At 41.3% G+C, this 18,476-nt stretch overlaps 1 protein-coding gene across 1 annotated transcript in view; it reads right to left on the bottom strand.

Annotated features, from left to right (window-relative positions):
• The window catches only part of FRMD7 (FERM domain containing 7), an 86,065-nt gene that overhangs the window by 17,432 nt on the left and 50,157 nt on the right, over window positions 1-18,476 (bottom strand). The window contains exons 10-11 of the mRNA XM_077485745.1: window positions 2,239-2,307; window positions 2,082-2,157 (exon numbers count right to left, since the gene is read on the bottom strand). Of these exons, the coding sequence (XP_077341871.1) occupies window positions 2,082-2,157; window positions 2,239-2,307 (145 nt within the window). The remainder of the gene's footprint in view (window positions 1-2,081; window positions 2,158-2,238; window positions 2,308-18,476) is intronic.

The raw sequence follows: 18,476 nt of genomic DNA, 5'->3' as shown, positions 1-18,476 counted from the left end.
CCCAAAAATATATAAAAACATTTTTTTTTCCCTCAGTTTAGGCCGATATGTATTCTTCTACATATTTTTGGTAAAAATCACAATAAGCGATTGGTTTGGAAAAGTTATAGCGTTTACAAAATGGGTGATAGTTTGACATTTTTATTAATATTTTTACAATAATGGCGGTGATCAGCGATTTTTTTTATTTTTTTATTGACTGCGACATTACGCCGGTCACATCGGACATTTTTGGCATGTTTTTGGGACCATTGTCATTTTATACAGCAATCACTGCTATACAAATGCAGTGATTCCTGTGTAAATTACACTGGCAGTGAAGGGGTTAACCAGTGGGTGGCAGTGTAGGGGTTAAGTGTTCCTAAGGGTGTGTTACTAACTGTGGGCGCTGGGCTTTCTTTTAATGAACTCTGATCACTGCTCCAATCACATGGAGCAGAGATCAGTGTCACTTGTTGCTAGGCAGAACGGGGAGATGCTGTTTACAATGGCATCCCCCAGTTCTGCCGCCCCCGTGAGACGATCGCGGGTATGCCCGTGGTGATCGAGTCCGTGGGACCCACGACCGGACTCGCGGGGGTCCCGACTGGCTCGCGGTGACAGGGAGGCATTTAAAATTGGACGTACCTGTACACCAATATGCCTGCCCGTGCCATTCTGCCGACGTACGCCGGTCGGGAAGTGGTTAACAAGGGGGAGGGAGGGGGTCTGTGGACTGTTGTATTTGCCCATCTTCTCCCTAGCTTTGGGAGACAGCTATATGTTCACATAGGTTATCTGTTCTTATTGATGTAGGGAGGTATTGAACATTAGGGAATTTTATATTCCCTTTTTGACCTATATACAGGGGGAAAAGCGGGATTTTTGGCTTGTTGTGATTTTTTTTTTTTTTTTTTTTTTTTTTTTGTATTTTGCTTTTTTAAGCAATAAATTAAAGTGTAGTTAACTCTTTAGGGTGTGTGTGTGTGTATATATATATTTTTATTTTTTTGATTGTGTTCCCATTTCTTACCCCCACCCCACTCCACTATAGAGTCGGTGAGTACTACCAGTTAATTAATTTAGGCGGGACTCCTATTTTTCTCTACATTTGCACATACAGGACTGGTCCTCTGCACAAGGCAAGAGAAACATGTCTTATTACTACTGCGCAGAGGCAAAGTGTAGGACTGGTTTTGTGCTGCATTACTGTACACATTTGTGAAATACTAAAGTTTTATTTTTGGCCCTGATAGCTTTAAAGGCATAGGAACCTCACCATTGAAAGACAATTTATGACAATGTAAGCCAACTACTTTTATATCTAACAAATATTGCTAGAATTAACTTGTGCTCAAGTAACCAAGAAATTAAACTAAAACGGATAAGGACAAGAAGCGGAGTCCATATCAGTCCTATCGGGTACACCAGGGGGGTTAACGTGGTTTCTGCCTGTGTACTTGCAGCAGCAGTAGCCTCAGACTGGAGAAATGCGCCAAACTGTCTAACACAAAATGAACAGAGAGGGTGCAATCTAAGTGCAGTACTGATCACATTTAGACAATTGGCAACTTATAAAATAAGAGAAGCACATATCATATCAACTCTGAACAGGGCTGTCATTTAGGCTTGGTTCACACCTATGCAGGTTGCAGTTGCATATTCAAGGTACATTTTGCGTTTTTTTAAAACACATTTTTGATCCATTGAAGTCTGGAACCAAAACCCAGAAAAAAAGGTCCATAGCCCTTTCCCTAAAATGCACAGGTGAACTACATCCATCGAAAACCACGATAAATGAACTGTAGTGTGTGAACCAAGCCTTAAGAATTCATCTTGCTTGCCAGTACAGCAGGGAGACCACCATCCACTGAGATTCGTGTCTCATGAGTACAGCATACTGAAGTGCTTTACCTGCTGTGCTGGCATGCACAAGCAGGAAGAATCCCCAGATAGCAGCCTGGCTCAGAGTTGTGCTTCTCCTTCTGTAATTTTGAAAATTGCCAGTTATGCGCTTAGATTGCGTCCCCACTAAAGTCTGATTTCCTGCCTAGTCTGGCTAGAACAAAAGTTCAAGCTTTAGCATATAGTTTACATCCTACCTGTTTTGCCACTTCAGAAAGGAGGTCAGGAGAGGATCTACACTGTCTGTCATGAAGATTTGCTTTTAAGTGTTTCCTGGAATGACATAAGAAAATCATTAAGGGGTGAGGAGCAGTTATCAGCAGTATGTATTGGATGTTAAAAACCAATGCTTACCTTTCAAAAGGGAGATTCTTAGCTTTTCCTTTAGTCCAGGAATCAAACAGTTGTTTTTGGGTTCTTCCACTAAATAAAATCACATTTTCATAAATAAGTATGAAATGTTATTCCATACAAAACTGATATTTTAATATTGGACATGCAGTTTTGTGTTTTGATCACTTCCCAACCTTGCCTACCCACTGCAGCCTTGCAAGAGACTGAATTTAAAGGCCATTTTTAAATGTATGTAATTTTCTTTTCAACATTATTGTTTAAACTAAGCACTTGCTTGCCCTTAGGTGCAGTCAGGTTAGCTGCATTTTGAGACACTACTCCAGGATCTGATTGCATGTAGTCGCATCTAAACATTTCTAATCTCACCTAAATGTGGCTAATCCCACTCTAAAGCACATCTAAATGTTGAAGAAAGTCACAGAAGATTAAAAAGTTGTTTATACTTCCCAGATAATTTTTCCAGCAGATGCCCTTTGAGCCCAGGCTACCCGGGAATGGCTGGAGCAGGGCTGGTGCAAGTATGGGTGGAGGTAACATCTGACACAGACTGCTTCCATCACCCTGCTACATGAGGTGTCTCCTGCCTCAGTGTTGTCAGGCTGCCAAGGTTAAGGGCAGCCCGACTCCTCTGCACTGCCTGTTACTCTATCCTTTCTCCAGACTCTGCCTTCTCCCTCCTTTCTGGTTTGCTGCTGTTCCTATTTTGTCCTGCGGGTGGAGAGATTGGTCAGGCTGCTAAAGAATAGAGCTCTGACAGCTTTTACAGCCATGTGAAGCCGGGCCTGGAGAGCTCCATGGTATGGGGGCTCAGTAGCAAGGTAAAAACTAATACAAGTTCCTTAGTTTACTGACAGTGTTTTGTCTCCCCTTTCCAGTCCTACAGAATTTCTCTCCTCTTGTAAATGTTCTGCAGAGGGGGAAGACAGGTTTGATGGTCTGCAGAGCTGAGAGGGGAGACAGGTGATGGTCGGCAAAGCTGGGAGAGAAGACAGGTGTGATGGTCTGCAGGGAGCGAGGTGACAGGTATGATGGTCTACAGAGCTGGAATAGGGAGAAATAAGTGTGATGTTCTGCAGGGCTGGAGACAGGTGTGATGTTCTGCAGGGCTGGAGACAGGTGTGATGTTCTGCAGAGCTGGGAAGAGGTGAGACAGGTGTGATGTTCTGCAGAGCTGGGAAGAGGTGAGACAGGTGTGATGTTCTGCAGGGTGGAAGACAGCGAACAGTAATGATGTGCTGTAACCTCTAGCAACCAATCGCTGAGCGGTAATGATAAACAGTAACCTCTATTAACCAATGGGTGAGCAGTAATGATGTACAGTAATGTCTAGAAATCTGTGAGTGTGAACCAGTTCTTTGTTTACATTATTCGTTTTTTTTATTTTTTTTTTGATAAGTCTGTGTCTGTGCAATGGGATTTTGTGGTGGAGAGCAAAATTGCATGTGAGAAAATGTCTGCCTAGGGTCCAATCAATATTAAAGATGACCCTGCCTACAATTTGCTGATCTGCATGTTTTATTTGATACAATTTCTATTTATTTTACTCCACATAAATAAGGAACTTTTTAAGTTTTAACCCAAAAAGAATCTCACAAAACCCCCCTTGGGCACTGAAGGTAATGGGAAGTCTGGGACACTTTCAGCATCAGTGTCTATCATTTTCAGCACTGGAAGTAATTGATAAAAACAGTGACCATTATACTTCTGCTTTGGTGAACTGAGCCGGATTAATTGTATGGTTACATTGGTCCAGTGAAGCATGCATATCTCATACCTGATAGACTGGTATGTAGTAGCAGTTGAGCTATTACTGACTGCCACTATCTTCCAGATACTATGCCAAACAGCTGCCCCACTGCATACTGACCACAGGGGGCTTATTCTGCAATGCCACCATTCAAGAAATGCCTTGTATTCATTTCAATTAAAAAACAAAGCATTCTCTAATTGGACAAGGTAGAGGTTGTGAAGAAAATTAAATGCTTTTAAATGTAGCCTAACAAAGTATTTGGCCTTCGGAGTACATACTCCAGCCACAAGCACCGGCCTCCTTGCAATTTATGTGGAAATAAACCAGTTGAAGGTGGGTAAAGTTTTTTTCAAGTTGGAGATTATGTTGTCGCTGTCCCTCCTCAACCGACACCAGTCAAAGAACGCTTTGTATTCATTGAAAAAATACATTGCATTCATGAATGACAGCATTATGGGTGGAACTGCATATAGATGGGCGTAGTTCAAAGTTAATCATTGGAGTTTGTTAGAGACCACCCAATGTTAATGAGGAGGGGGAGACTCAGCTCCTTGCACAGATTGAAAGGGCTGGGACGGTGATAATAATGGGAGATTTTAACTACCCTGAAATTGACTGGAGTAATGGCACTACTGGGAAAGTTAAAGGGCAAGAATTTATAAGCCTATTACAGGACAATTTTATGGTCCGGTTTATTGAGGCCCCAACGAGGAATGATGCTGTTGGACTTGGTAATCTCAAACCATGCAGAGCGTATTACTAATGTTTATATAAAGGAACATCTTGGTAGCAGTGACCATAAAATTATTTCATTTGATGTTAGCTGTAAGCAAAAAAAACACATACAGGAAAAATAAAAACACTTGACTTCAAGAGAGCAATTTTTCCAAGGATGAGGGCTGGGTGGGAATATTGGCATCAATGGGCACAGAATATAAATGGTTATTCTTCAAATTGATTGTTTGTGAACTGACTGCAAAGTATATTCCCATGGGCAATAAGTTTAAAAGGCTAAAAATATATTGCTCACGGCCAAATTTAAATAAGCTATAAGCAATAAGAAATTAGCTTTTAAAAAATAAAGGAACACTAGTGTCATTTAAATCTTACTAAGAATATAACAGACTATGTAAAAAAAAAATCAAGGACACAAAAACAAATGACAGGTTGCAAAAGATAGTAGGACAAACCCCCAAAACTTCTTCAAATATATTAATAGTAAAAAGGTCAGGCCTGAGCATGTAGGCCCTTTACAAAATAATCTAGAGTGGGTGACTGGGGACAAAGAGAATCCAAATTTATTAAATACTTTATTCAGCTTTGTGTATACAAAGGTGCATGGGGGATCTCATGTCCATAATGGGGGTGGTAGTGACACAGCCCCAAATGATCCACACTGCCTCAAGAGGGCTATGGTCCAGAAATATTTAGACAGAATAAAGGTGGATAAAGCACCTGGACCAGGTGGCATCCACCCACGGATCCTAAAAGAATTGAGCTTCATCATTTCAAAGCCATAGTGTTTAATTTTTAGGGACTCAATGACGGGAATAGTACCATTGGATTGGCGTAGGTGCCAATGTGGTCCCTATATTTAAAAAGGGAACAGAGTCTTTACCAAGTAACTATAGACTGTTAGTTTAACTTCTATAGTCAGGAAGATACTGAAGAGTTTAATAAAAAGCCCATATAGACGAGTTCTTGCTGGGAAAAAAAAATATTTTAAGCAACAGAGAGCATGGATTTATGAAAGACAGAAGTTTTCAAATCTGATTTATTTTTATGAGAAGGTAAGTAAAACCTTGGAGAGAGGGGTGGCAGTGGACATGGTATACTTGGATTTTGCAAAAGCATTTCACACAGTTCCCCACCCATGGCTCATGTGTAAAGTAAAGTCTACAGGCTTGGAAAAATCAGTTTGTAAATGGATAGAAAGCTGGCTAAAAGACAGAATTCAGAGAGTAGTGGTTAATGAGTCTTACTCTGAATGGTCTAAGGTTATCAGTGGTGTACCCCAAGGTTCAGTGCTGAGACCCTTACTTTTTAATATCTTTATAAATTATATTGGGTCTGAAAGTAAAAGTAATTTCTGTCTTTGTAGATGACACTAAGCTATGCAGTGGAATAATGACCTTACAGGATGTCTCCAATTTACAAGCCGACCTCAGTGCACTGATTGCCTATGTTGGAATCAGACAGGAATTAGTATTATACATCTACACAGCTGTTTGTACAGCCAAACTCAGCCATATTGATACCATGCAGTCTCACATGTTTAAAAGCAAGGAATGTGACACCAAGACACAATTTGAATAGCAGAATGAGTTCTATTCAGCCCACCTGGAATGTACTGAACTTCAAAGAAAATATGGTGCCGGCCTGTCTGCAAGAACAAAGAAGATAGTTCGTGAGCGGGAGGGGGCGTCCGAGATCGAGCCACAAGATGGGAACCCAGTCAGAGCAGTTGCAATTCATGGGCAGACACTGCCCCCCAGAGGCCAAGTATGGCAGGACTGTCCGAGGTGATTAGCCTGGGGGAGGAAACGCCCCAGAGACGCTGATTGGTCCACGGGAAAAGCAGGGTGGACTATGGGGTGTGGTATGGCTGAGGTATGTTTAACAAAAAGGGTTGCAACCATGAGTTTGGTCTCTCTCCCTATTCCATCAGGAGGTCGAGTCATAAGGGTCGATAAGTATGGCTTATATTGTACTTTGATTGTATGCTATGTATTATTGTAACTTCTATTGATATTTTATGCACGCTTTATTATTTCCTTGGGAAATAAATGAGATTTGATTGATCTTAGACCTTGTATTGATTTCATAGCCAATGGTGATAGTATTGTGATATTAATGATACCATGTGCTTGGCGTATTGATTGATAGCTGAACTATAGGGACTAAACAAAGGAATACATAACTGATAATAATAATAATAGATTGAAGTGATCAGTTACTTCATTTGGCACCCCAGAAGGCGTGTAAAACGTATTTTTACACAGAATCCACAAAAATCTAATGTATTTTTGTTTCTGAGTCCCTGTAAGTCACGAGGACCCTCAAAGCCACCCAGAACTGAAAGTCATCTCTAGTGTGGACAAGATTGGCGCTGGCTCGCGAATTCTGAAACCACGCTTGGATGAGCAGGAAAATTCTGTGAGATATTTCACTGGTATAAACACACGCGTAAAACCTGGTGAGAACTGTGACTGATATATATATATATATATATATATATATATATATGTGTACGTAATGTTGTGTTTGCTGCAAACTTGTAACCAGAGGGCAAATTGGCGCACTGGCGAGATAGAGGGACTGATCATCCCTGGTTATGTGATATAACCGCAGATTGACAGGATAAACCACACAATTTTGAGGGAAAAGTGGAAATATCCACGTGAGGGTCCCAAGAGAAATTCCCTGTGGCCTGCTATCGGATAGGAGGGCATTGAATAAGAGTGTGTTCTCCTAAAGAAATTCGTGGGTAAACGGATTTGTATTTGTTTTTTTTTTGGGTTTTTTTTTTTGTGTAAAAAAAAAAAAAAGTGGGGGAAATATAGGTTTTATTTCTACCCACGTGAGAGTGAAATAGCTCTGGTAAAATAACCTGCAGCCTAAGGCATTAAGAGTATGCCTTGTGTCTTGTATGCTGTAGAACCACAAGTCACTGGAAATTTAAACGGTTCGTATCTATTTTTTATTTTTTTTGGTACGACTAGAAGGTAGACTAGTTTTTAAACAGCTCTGTCTTTGTGGGGGTTATCTAGTTGTTTGTCTGGTTTCTATTGTCTAAGCAACCGTAGTGTGGATAGGCTAATTAGCATATCAATGGAAGCCATTGAAGGTTTCATTAGCAAGCATGGTGGGATTAGATTTCAATTTACTCACGAGACTAGGCTAATGTATCAATTCAATGATCTTTTGAGACAATGTAATACACATAACAGTCTCATAAGTAATAAATCAAAAAAAGGCAGGAAACAGAGAATGGCCAATGCCTTATGCATGTTAATGAGAATGAAAGAAATTGCGGAACAAAAAAGAATTAGAATGGTTTGCTGATAGAGAAAAAGTGATGGAACAGGTAAGTGATATAGCAATGAGGATTGAAAAGGCTGATGCAGATGCTCGTAGTCGGATTAAACAATTAGTGACTGAGAAATGTGTATTGCAACAGAGATTAGATGAATTAGAACAAACGTGCAAATTAAGAGAAAGTTGCATTGCCTCTTTGAATCAAAGGGAAGCTGAGAATTTGCAGGTTATCACAAGGCTTAAGGCACAAGCAGCCATAATGGAGTTATCCTCCAAGTGTGCAATAGTGGAGGTACCCTCCGCACATGCTCAGTGTACAGAAAAGCTAGAAGTGAAACATGAAGAAAACCCGGATGCTATTATTACTGCAAATGATAGTACTGTGATGGGAATCGAGGTGGAAGAAGCAAATAAAGGTGGGATAACTGCACTTGAAATTGACTCAGGAGTTGAAACTTCTGATGACTCCTCAGACAACGAAAGTGTAAAGTCTGTTCATTCCAATCGCAGTAATAGTATCCAGTAGTGTGGGTTTCCAGCGCCATATGCTAAAAAAAATGGCCTATGCAGGGAAACCAGAACTAAAATGTTTTTTGTGTAAAAGGGGAGGTCACATTTCAAAATATTGTCGGGTGGCGAATAATGATATTGAAAGGAAATTATACCCGAAAACGACCCCAAGGCTTCATGTGTGTTATTCAGCCAGGTGGGGTAGCCATCCACAGCACGGAACCCATAGTAATCAAACCCATTTCCCCTGTAAAACGCAAATGCGGGGTCTAGAAACTAAAAAGCAATATGTAGGACAGTTGCTTAGAGTCAAAATGGAGGTAGACGCATGGTTACTCATATATAGCACTGGGGGAAACGATGTTAGCAGAACTTAGTGAGCTGCAGGTATGATAAGAATATTCTGGTCAATGTTTCCCGGCTATGAAAAAGGGTTGATGTAAGTTTCAGGTTCAGAATATGATAGAGGACCTTGATATAGATATTCATTTTTTGGTTTGTACTTTCAGGAATAAACCTCTGAATTGGTATTGTGGTTTTTCTTTTGTGTGGTTAAAAGATGTTTCAGTTATGAGTATTGTTTTTCTTGTTTCTTTAATCTTCTCTTATTGTCAGTCTTTATAAACTTTTCCTGAGTAAGATCCAATACTGCTGATTAACATAAGAATTGTGTTTTCCAGAGACCAGGAAGAAGTTAAACTGGTTCGTATACGGACATTTGCATTTGTTTGCAGGTCTCTCAAAGTGAGAACAGTGGGTAAAATATAGCAGAACATGGGTTAGGTTATTGTAAATGCATAATCGATTATCACATGGTACCATGAGCTCATTAGTTACTAATTGTTTGCAAACAATGAAAAATAAATAAAACTTTTGTGAAAAAAAAAAAGAAAAATAAATAGTACCGTATTTTTCGGACTATAAGGCGCACCGGATTATAAGGCGCACTAGCAACGACCGGCTGATAAAATGGATATTTCCATATATAAGGCGCATCGGACTATAAGGCGCACCGGATTATAAGGCGCACTAGCAACGACCGGCTGATAAAATGGATATTTCCATATATATAAAGCGCATCGGACTATAAGGCGCACGGTCGATTTTGGGAGAAAATTTAGGCTTTTACGTGCGCCTTATAGTCCGAAGGTTTACGTCAAGATGACAGATACTGTTAACAAAGAACTCCAGCGATGTCAACAGGTCATATATAAGGCGCACCGGACTATAAGGCGCACGGTCGTTTTTGGGAGAAAATTTAGGCTTTTACGTGCGCCTTATAGTCCGAAAAATACGGTACTAAAAAGAGTTACAAATGAAGCTAAAATGTTGTGATGATACATATGCTTTGTTTTGTTTTGTTTTCCATTTTCCCCCATTAACTAATTGTATTTCAGATTGGAATAAGCACTCTTTGCAGGAGAAAAGTCCATGGATGTTAACTAAAAGTTGAGTGTTTGTCATTGTTTTATGGTGGTTGTCTTGTCATGTTGTTTGTGTGATCATGGCCAGATTTTTAATTTTTTTTTTACATTTTTTTTTAATTATTTTTATTTTTTTTCTCAAAATTTTTTGTTTGATATTGGTTTAGTCGTCTGTTTTAGTTATATTTTTATTCAGGTGGAAAGAGTAGTAGGTCTAGTCCACCTGAAAGGGGGGGAATTGACAATGCCCTCAGTTAGAACCAGTCACCTGAAAGGGGGTAGTGCATACATCGTAAAGATACAGATAGATGCATTGTCTTTGTAGCTTGTAAAATTGGATGTTTTTGAGAAGCAACATTGATGTTCGGTTTTAAACATTTTTTGATCATACCACGGGGATCCATTTTACAGTGGGCTCAGCCTAAAGAGGTCATGGTTGTTTGGATAGTTTGGTCAGAGTTGCAGAAGCCAGGAATACTGAGGTCCTGGGCTCCAAGGAGGGAACTATAAGTAAACATGGTAAGCGAGCAGATATTGTGGATAAGAATTTGATACTGCTCTTGTTCTTCACTTCCAGAATCCAAGTGGGGCGAGAATTGGAGAGGCTTCTGGAACATGGATCACAGATGATCATCTGGTTGGCAGTTTGTCTGTGCCACACCATACCACAAATTAGTTCCGATAAACATCAGGAGAGAAGGAAAACTGAAAGATTCAGATTAATACCTGTTTTTTTCGTATGGACAATTTGGTGCTAATGCTGAATCTGAAAGACTGTGCCTAGCAAGAGAACTTGTGAAATATTTTTGCTGAAGTCTCTCCTGATGAATGCAAACATGTTATTAATACATGTGCAATGGGTTGGAGGTTGGGGAAGAATTATGACACATCCAATCCGTCAAAACATGAAAATGTAAAATATGTGTTTTTTTGTTGGAAGGAGGAATTGAAAGAAGAAAGGTTTTAACATATGACATGTATTGATGTAACGGAGTTAATAGGGTGCAGGTACCTAGGGGGCAGGCCGGCACTTGTGCATAATAAGGTAGCTGTTGGCCAGACTAAAGGGTGCCAGGTGACACATCGATGGGGTGAAAACTTCCTCGTAGGGGTGGTGTCTCAATCCTAGCGGTCCTAGAGAGAAGCTTTCGGTTACTGGACATGCCGGACACCAGAACTAGACATGGGGAAGATACGCCTGGTTGATGTCTCACCTGAGAAGTTGAAACCCTGCACAGATAATGCCAGTAAATACACACGGGAGCATGCTCCGTTAAAATAAAGGGAACAAACGCTGGCTACCAGGGTACCATAGGACTTCACCACATGGCGCTGCAACATCTCACGGTGGTTGACAGGAACCTATCACCCTATATGTGCTAAGTATACACTGAATCAAGTGCGGTCATTGTACCAGTGACTTACTCCCAGAGATGCGATCAAGTCCATGTAGGATGCTTATTTCTGAGGAGTAACCCGAAAGAGGAGGGATGTATTCAGCACTATGTTGGGGGGGGAACAATAGCTGTGATGGGTGTTGTTAATGGAGTGGACATCAGCCTCCTGAGGAACAAACTCACAGCCATAGCTTCAGAGAAGGAGCGTGACTTTGTTACCCGGGAGATTGGTGGTATCCTTGATAACATTCAATGAAGTCACAGAAACACTCAGGTTAGAATGGCTCCGGATTTTGTCAACCATGTTGAGAGGTTGGTAGAGAGGACAGAAACCTGTCATTGGCTCTGGCGCGCACTCTGTGGCAGGTGGAAATATCAGCCAACATCAAGCTGATTGTACCGTGGCCTGATGAGTTAGCATCACCGCTCAGTAAGATTTTGCCAAAACACGTTGCTTACACTAATCCAAAGTAGTAGTCGAATGCCTGTTTGGGCTGTACTAAGTTGGATTGTGAAAGGTGTTATGCTGTATGTTCCCATATACAGAAGTGCAGACTCGGTCTGTATATTTGGTGGCATCAATGGGCTTACTGACTGGGGATTCTATCTTGTTGCATTTGAGGCTATATCACACATGTGATCAGAGAAGATGAACGCTGGGGGCAGGTGGATATTTCCCTTTGTCGGAAGCGTGACCACGATGTCCGTTGTATGCCAGATCAATACGTGGGGATGAACGAGTAATGTTGGGAAGTTATTTCTCTCTGTGTTCTGGATGAAGAGATCATTGCTGGGAAGAAGGCACCCAGGTATTATTTAGGACATAGGCGAGTTTATTTCTTTGTCGTAAAGAATACCGGTGTAGTGTTAGTCATGGAACTAGAGGGTTCCTTGAACCTAACCGTAGGTAGAGGTGCATGGTATACAATAGGCATGATCTCTGAAATCCAGGCACAGGGGTGGAATTGTGTGGGTTTGGTAATTGTTGTAAACTTATATGTGTAGTTAAGCGATATTTATCTAGAAGGGTCTCCCATTTGTCTATGCAAGTTGAGGGACGATTTGACAGTAAGCTCTCTGTGTACAAATTGGAGACGTTGCTGCCAAGTCAGAGCCCTGCAACGCCGCTGCGAGCAAGCCTGCCTAATCCCGACCCGTATTTACAGTAAAAGGTTATAGGAGGTTGGGAGCGGGGTGCGTAATACATATATACGTATATATTATGGTAATAAGTTGATTTATGTTTGTGGTAGAGTGTGACCTATGGGTATTGTAGGCTAGTAATATGGGCAAGAAAGGCCCTCCTCAAGACTCTGGGTCTGAAAGCTGGGTGATATGTTGCTCTGAATGGGTGCTGGTGAATGGTGAATGAATGGGCACCCCTTGCCTGTACTGCCGTCCTGAAGATACCCAAGATGCAGAATGGTGACATGGAAGCTGTCGCTGAAGAATGGTGGAGATGTGTCACTCAGTGGCAAAGCGGCACGTGTTGGGAAACATCACATGGTAAAACAATTATGGACTGCTCCATAGGACCTGTTTCTGCACACGTTGAAAACACAGCGTGGTAAGACAATTGTGTACTGTTCCATAAGAGATGTCTCTGGAGCGCTCGTTGGAAACAACCACGCGTTACACAAGCTAAGGACTGTGCCACAGGTACTGGTTCGGAAGCACATGTTGGGGAACCACACACGTTAAGACAGTTATGGACTGTTCAAAAGGAGCCGTGTCTGAAGAAGGGTGGTATGCGCCTTTTAGGCGCAAAGCGGCATATGTTGGAATCAGACAGGAATTAGTATTATACATCTACACAGCTGTTTGTACAGCCGAACTCAGCCATATTGATACCATGCAGTCTCACATGTTTAAAAGCAAGGAATGTGACACCAAGACACAATTTGAATAGCAGAATGAGTTCTATTCAGCCCACCTGGAATGTACTGAACTTCAAAGAAAATATGGTGCCGGCCTGTCTGCAAGAACAAAGAAGATAGTTAGTGAGCGGGAGGGGGCGTCCGAGATCGAGCCACAAGATGGGAACCCAGTCAGAGCAGTTGCAATTCATGGGCAGACACTGCCCCCCAGAGGCCAAGTATGGCAGGACTGTCCGAGGTGATTAGCCTGGGGGAGGAAACGCCCCAGAGACGCTGATTGGTCCACGGGAAAAGCAGGGTGGACTATGGGGTGTGGTATGGCTGAGGTATGTTTAACAAAAAGAGTTGCAACCATGAGTTTGGTCTCTCTCCCTATTCCATCAGGAGGTCGAGTCATAAGGGTCGATAAGTATGGCTTATATTGTACTTTGATTGTATGCTATGTATTATTGTAACTTCTATTGATATTTTATGCACGCTTTATTATTTCCTTGGGAAATAAATGAGATTTAATTGATCTTAGACCGTGTATTGATTTCATAGCCAATGGTGATAGTATTGTGATATTAATGATACCATGTGCTTGGCGTATTGATTGATAGCTGAACTATAGGGACTAAACAAAGGAATACATAACTGATAATAATAATAATAGATTGAAGTGATCAGTTACTTCACCTAATTGGGTGACTATGGCAAATGAGGTTTAATGTTGACCAATGTAAAGTTATACACTTGGGAGCTAAGAAAATGCATGCATCATACATACTAGGGGGAGTACAACTGGGGAATCCATGGTGGAGAAAGATCTGGGGGTTTTGGAAGATCATAAGATCAATAATGGCATGCAATGCCAAGCTGAGGTTTCCAAAGCGAGCAAAGTCCTTTCTTGTATTAAGAGAGGTATGGACTCCAGAGAGAGAGATATCATTTTGCCCCTGTACAAATCATTAGTAAGACCTCATCTGGAGCATGCAGTTCAGTTTTTTGGCACCAGTACTCGAAAAGGATATCAGGGAACTGGAGAAAGTGCAGAGAAGGGCAACCAAACTGATAAGCGCCATGGAGGAGCTCAGCTATGGCGAAAAATGAGAAGAACTGAACTTATTCACTCTTGAGAAGAGGAGATTAAGGGGGGATATGATCATCATGTATAAATATATAAGGGGTCCATATAGTTAACTTGGTATTGAGTTAGTCACTTTACGGTCAACACTGAGGACAAGGGGGTACTCTTTACGTCTAGTGGAAAAGATATTTCATCTCCAAATACAGAAAGGTTTCTCAACAGTAAGATCTGTTAAATAGACTTCCTCCCGAGGTGATTCTGGCCAGCTCAATAGATTGCTTTAAGAAAGGCCTGGATATTTTACTAAATGTACATAATATAACTGGGTACTAACATTTATAGTTAAAGTCAATCCAGGGAAAATCCGATTTACCTCTCTGGGATCAGGAAGGATTATTTTTCCCTGCTGCAGCAAATTGGATCCTGCTTTTCTGTTTTTTTTTTTTTTTTGTTTTTTTGCCTTCCTCTGGATCAGCTATAGGTATATGGGATTGTATGATATATTTTTTTTATGGTTGAACTAGATGGACTTGTCTTTTTTTCAACCTATGTAAGTTGCCAAGCAAGCAACTCCCTGTGGTCAGTATGCAGTGGGGTTGGCACAGAACCCAGAAAAGATCTAAGTGATCACTGTAGTAGTGCCAACTATTATAGTGATCATCAGCCTGCACAACAGGCCTTCAGATATGAAATATGCATACATGCTGAACAAATGTAACTATGGATTTAGGATCATACCTGGAGTATTGCTTTAAGGATCTATATTTTCCTTTCTCCTTAAATGGTAATTTCATCCATGCAATTTGAATGATTTCTCAGCATTACAATGATTCTCTATACAACATTTCTTTCTGCTTGGTGCACTCTACCAAATTGTGTTGCTACTGCTAAGCCATAAAGAGCTAGGGGGAGATGGGCTAGGCTAAATTTTATATTGAGACCCCATGTAGCCATGCCATTGAATTGGTGATCACCAGCAGCCGCCCTAAAAGGGTAGTATATTTTCTTGTCAAACTAAAGTGTCACTGGGCAAAATGTTTTTTAGTTTTGGCTAGAGTGGGGTGGTATTAGATAGAACCCCTGTCGGTTTTTACTGCTGTCTGTGTCCGTATTAGGAAAATGTACCTTCTCTATTTGTCCCGCTTACCATTATCATCAAAAGCAAATGTATAAGAAAATCACAAATTTTGGGTTGATATTGGATGACGATTCTCTTACTTTACTTTGATTGGAAGCGAAGGGAAATCTCCCTAAAGGAGCACATGCAAAAATAAATAAATAACAGGTGTTTTAACCCTCCTATACTTTATCCAAAATGGAAAAAAGTTTTGCCTTTAGTGACACTTTACCACTTTGCGCTCGTGCTATAGCTGAAAGACGACCACAGGGCAGGCTTCCTTTGCTGGGAGGGAGTCCATGTAGTTCTCCCATTCTTGCAGACCCAGGGGGCGCACGTGGCTCACTCGGTGATTGTTGAGGAATTGGCTGACCGCAGAGTAAAGGGCCAATCACAGTGGGCTTTTACCACATGATCAGCTGTCAGCCAATGACAGCTGATCACGGAAGTAAACGGAAGCCAGTTTCCTGCTTTTTTTTTCTTTCGCTATCAGCGTGAAGAAAAGAAGGAAGCTGTTAACCCACTTCTGTTAGAGCAGGGGTATCAAAACTAGTGGCCCTCCAGCTGTTGAGAAAATGCAAGTCCCATGAGACATTGCAAGGCAAGACAGTTACAAGTATGACTCCCAAAGGCAGAGGCATGATGGGACTTGTAGTTTCACTACTGCTGAGACCCCTTTGTTAGAGGGACATTAGTGATCAAGAGTGCATTTATAGCACTAAGAACCAAAAATAAAAAAGATAAATTCTCTCAGCATCTGGGCAGCACAGTGGTGTAGAGGTTAGCACTTTCGCAGTAAAAGGGATGCTGGTTTGAATTTCAACCATGACACTACCTGTCTGGAGTTTGCATGCTCTCCTTGTGCCTGTGTGGGTTTCCTCCTGGTACTCCGGTTTCCTCCTACATGCCAAATCTATGCTGGTAGGTTAATTGGATCCTGTCTAAATTGGCCCTAGTATGTGTATGTATGTTAGAGACTTTAAATTGTAAGCGCCTAGAGGGTAAGGGACTGATGTGAAAAAGTAAATGTAAATTGATGGTGCTATTAAGTACCTGAAAATATATATACAGTATCCCACCAAAGTGACTACACCCCATTACATTTTTGTAAATATTTTTTATCTTTTCATGTGACAACATTGAAGAAATGACACTTTGCTGCAATGTAAAGTACTGAGTGTACAGCTTGTATAACAGTGTTAATTTTCTGTCCCATCAAAATAACTCAACACACAGCCATTAATATCTAAACCGCTGGCGACAAATCTGAGTACACCCCTAAGTGAAAATGTCCAAATTGGGCCCAACTAGCCATTTTTTTCTCTGCGGTGTCATGTGACTCATTAGTGTTACAAGGTCTCAGGTGTGAATTGGGAACAGGTGTGTTAAATTTGGTGTTATCGCTCTCGCTCTCTCATACTGGTCAGTGGAAGTTCAACATGGCACTTCATAGCAAAGAGCTCTCTGAGGATCTGAAAAAAATAATTCTTGCTCTACATAAAGATGGCATAGGCTATAGGAAGATTGCTAGGACTCTGAAACTGAGCTGCAGCATGGTGGCCAAGACCATACAGCGGTTAACAGGACAGGCTCTACTCAGAACAAGTCTCACCATGGTCAACCAAAGAAGTTGAGTGCAAATGCTCAGTGTCATAGCTAGAGGTTGTCTTTGGGAAATAGACATATGAGCGCTGCTAGCATTGCTGCCGTTTTTGAAGGGGGTGAGGGGGGGGTCAGCCTGTGCTCAGACCATACGTCGCACATTGTGTCAAATTGGTCTGCATGGCTGTCTTCCCAGAAGGAAGCCTTTTCTAAAGATGCACAAGAAAGCCTGCAGTTTTCTGAAGACAAGCAGACTAAAAACATGGATTACTGGAACCATGTCCTTTGGTCTGATGTGACCAAGATAAGTTTAGTTGGTTCAGTTGGTGTGAAGCATGTGTGGTGGCAACCAGGTGATAAGTACAAAGACAAAGTTTTATCTTGCCTACAGTCAAGCATGTTGGTGGGAGTGTCATGGTCTGGGGCTGCATGCGTGCTACTAGCACTGGGGAGCTACAGTTCATTAAGGGAACCATGAATGCCAACATGCACTGAGACATACTGAAGCAGCGCATGATCCCCTTCCTTCAGAGGCTGGGCCACAGGGTAGTATTCCAACATAATGACCCCAAACACACCTCCAAGACGACCACTGCCTTGCTAAAGAAGCTGAGGGTAAAGGTGATGGACTGGCCAAGCATGTCTCCACACTTAAACCCTATTGAGCATCTGTGGGGCATGGTGGAAGGTGGAGGAGCGCAAGGTCTCTAACATCCACCAGGTCAGTGATGTCATCATGGAGGAGTGGAAGAGGACTCCAGTGGCAACCTGTGAAGCTACGGAGAACTTAATGCCCAAGAAGGTTAAGGCAGTGCTGGAAAATAATGGTGACCACAAAAAATATTGACACTTTGAGCCCAATTTGGACATTTTCACTTTTGGGGTGTACTCACTTTTGTTGCCAGCGGTTTAGACATTAATGGTTGTGTTGAGTTATTTTAAGGGGATAGCAAATTTACACTGTTATGCAAGCTGTACACTCACTACTTTACATTGTAGCAAAGTGTCATTTCTTTAGTGTTGTCACATGAAAATATATAATAAAATATTTACAAAAATGTGAGGGGTGTACTCACTTTTGTGAGATTCTGTATATATAAATAAAATAATATATGCAGCTTTTACCTCTGAACTTTTCCCTATTTTCCAAGGCACTTCCCAGGGCTGCCCTTTATCCCCAATCCTCTTTATCTTGGCCTTCGAGCCTCTCACTGCTGCAATTCAAGCGAACGCCTCAATTCTTGGCCTTGAGTTTGCAGATACCCAACCCAAACTCACGCTTTTCGCTAATGACATTTTATTGAATATTTACAATCCACACATTATTTGACCAAACCTTTTTAACCTTCTAGTGAGATTCATAGTTGTTTTAGGATTTAAGTCAACAGAGCTAAGTCCAAAATTCTAAATATCACTGTAAACCCCCAATTATGCCACCAAATCGGGGATAACTA

The sequence above is a fragment of the Lithobates pipiens genome, unplaced genomic scaffold, assembly GCF_037356315.1.
Source record: "Lithobates pipiens isolate NorthernLeopardFrog02 unplaced genomic scaffold, aLitPip1_a1.2 Scaffold_1, whole genome shotgun sequence".
In the NCBI taxonomy this organism is placed as follows: Eukaryota; Metazoa; Chordata; class Amphibia; order Anura; family Ranidae; genus Lithobates; species Lithobates pipiens.
The sequence above is the reverse complement of the archived record's forward strand: the minus strand, read 5'-3'. Positions and strand labels throughout refer to the sequence as shown.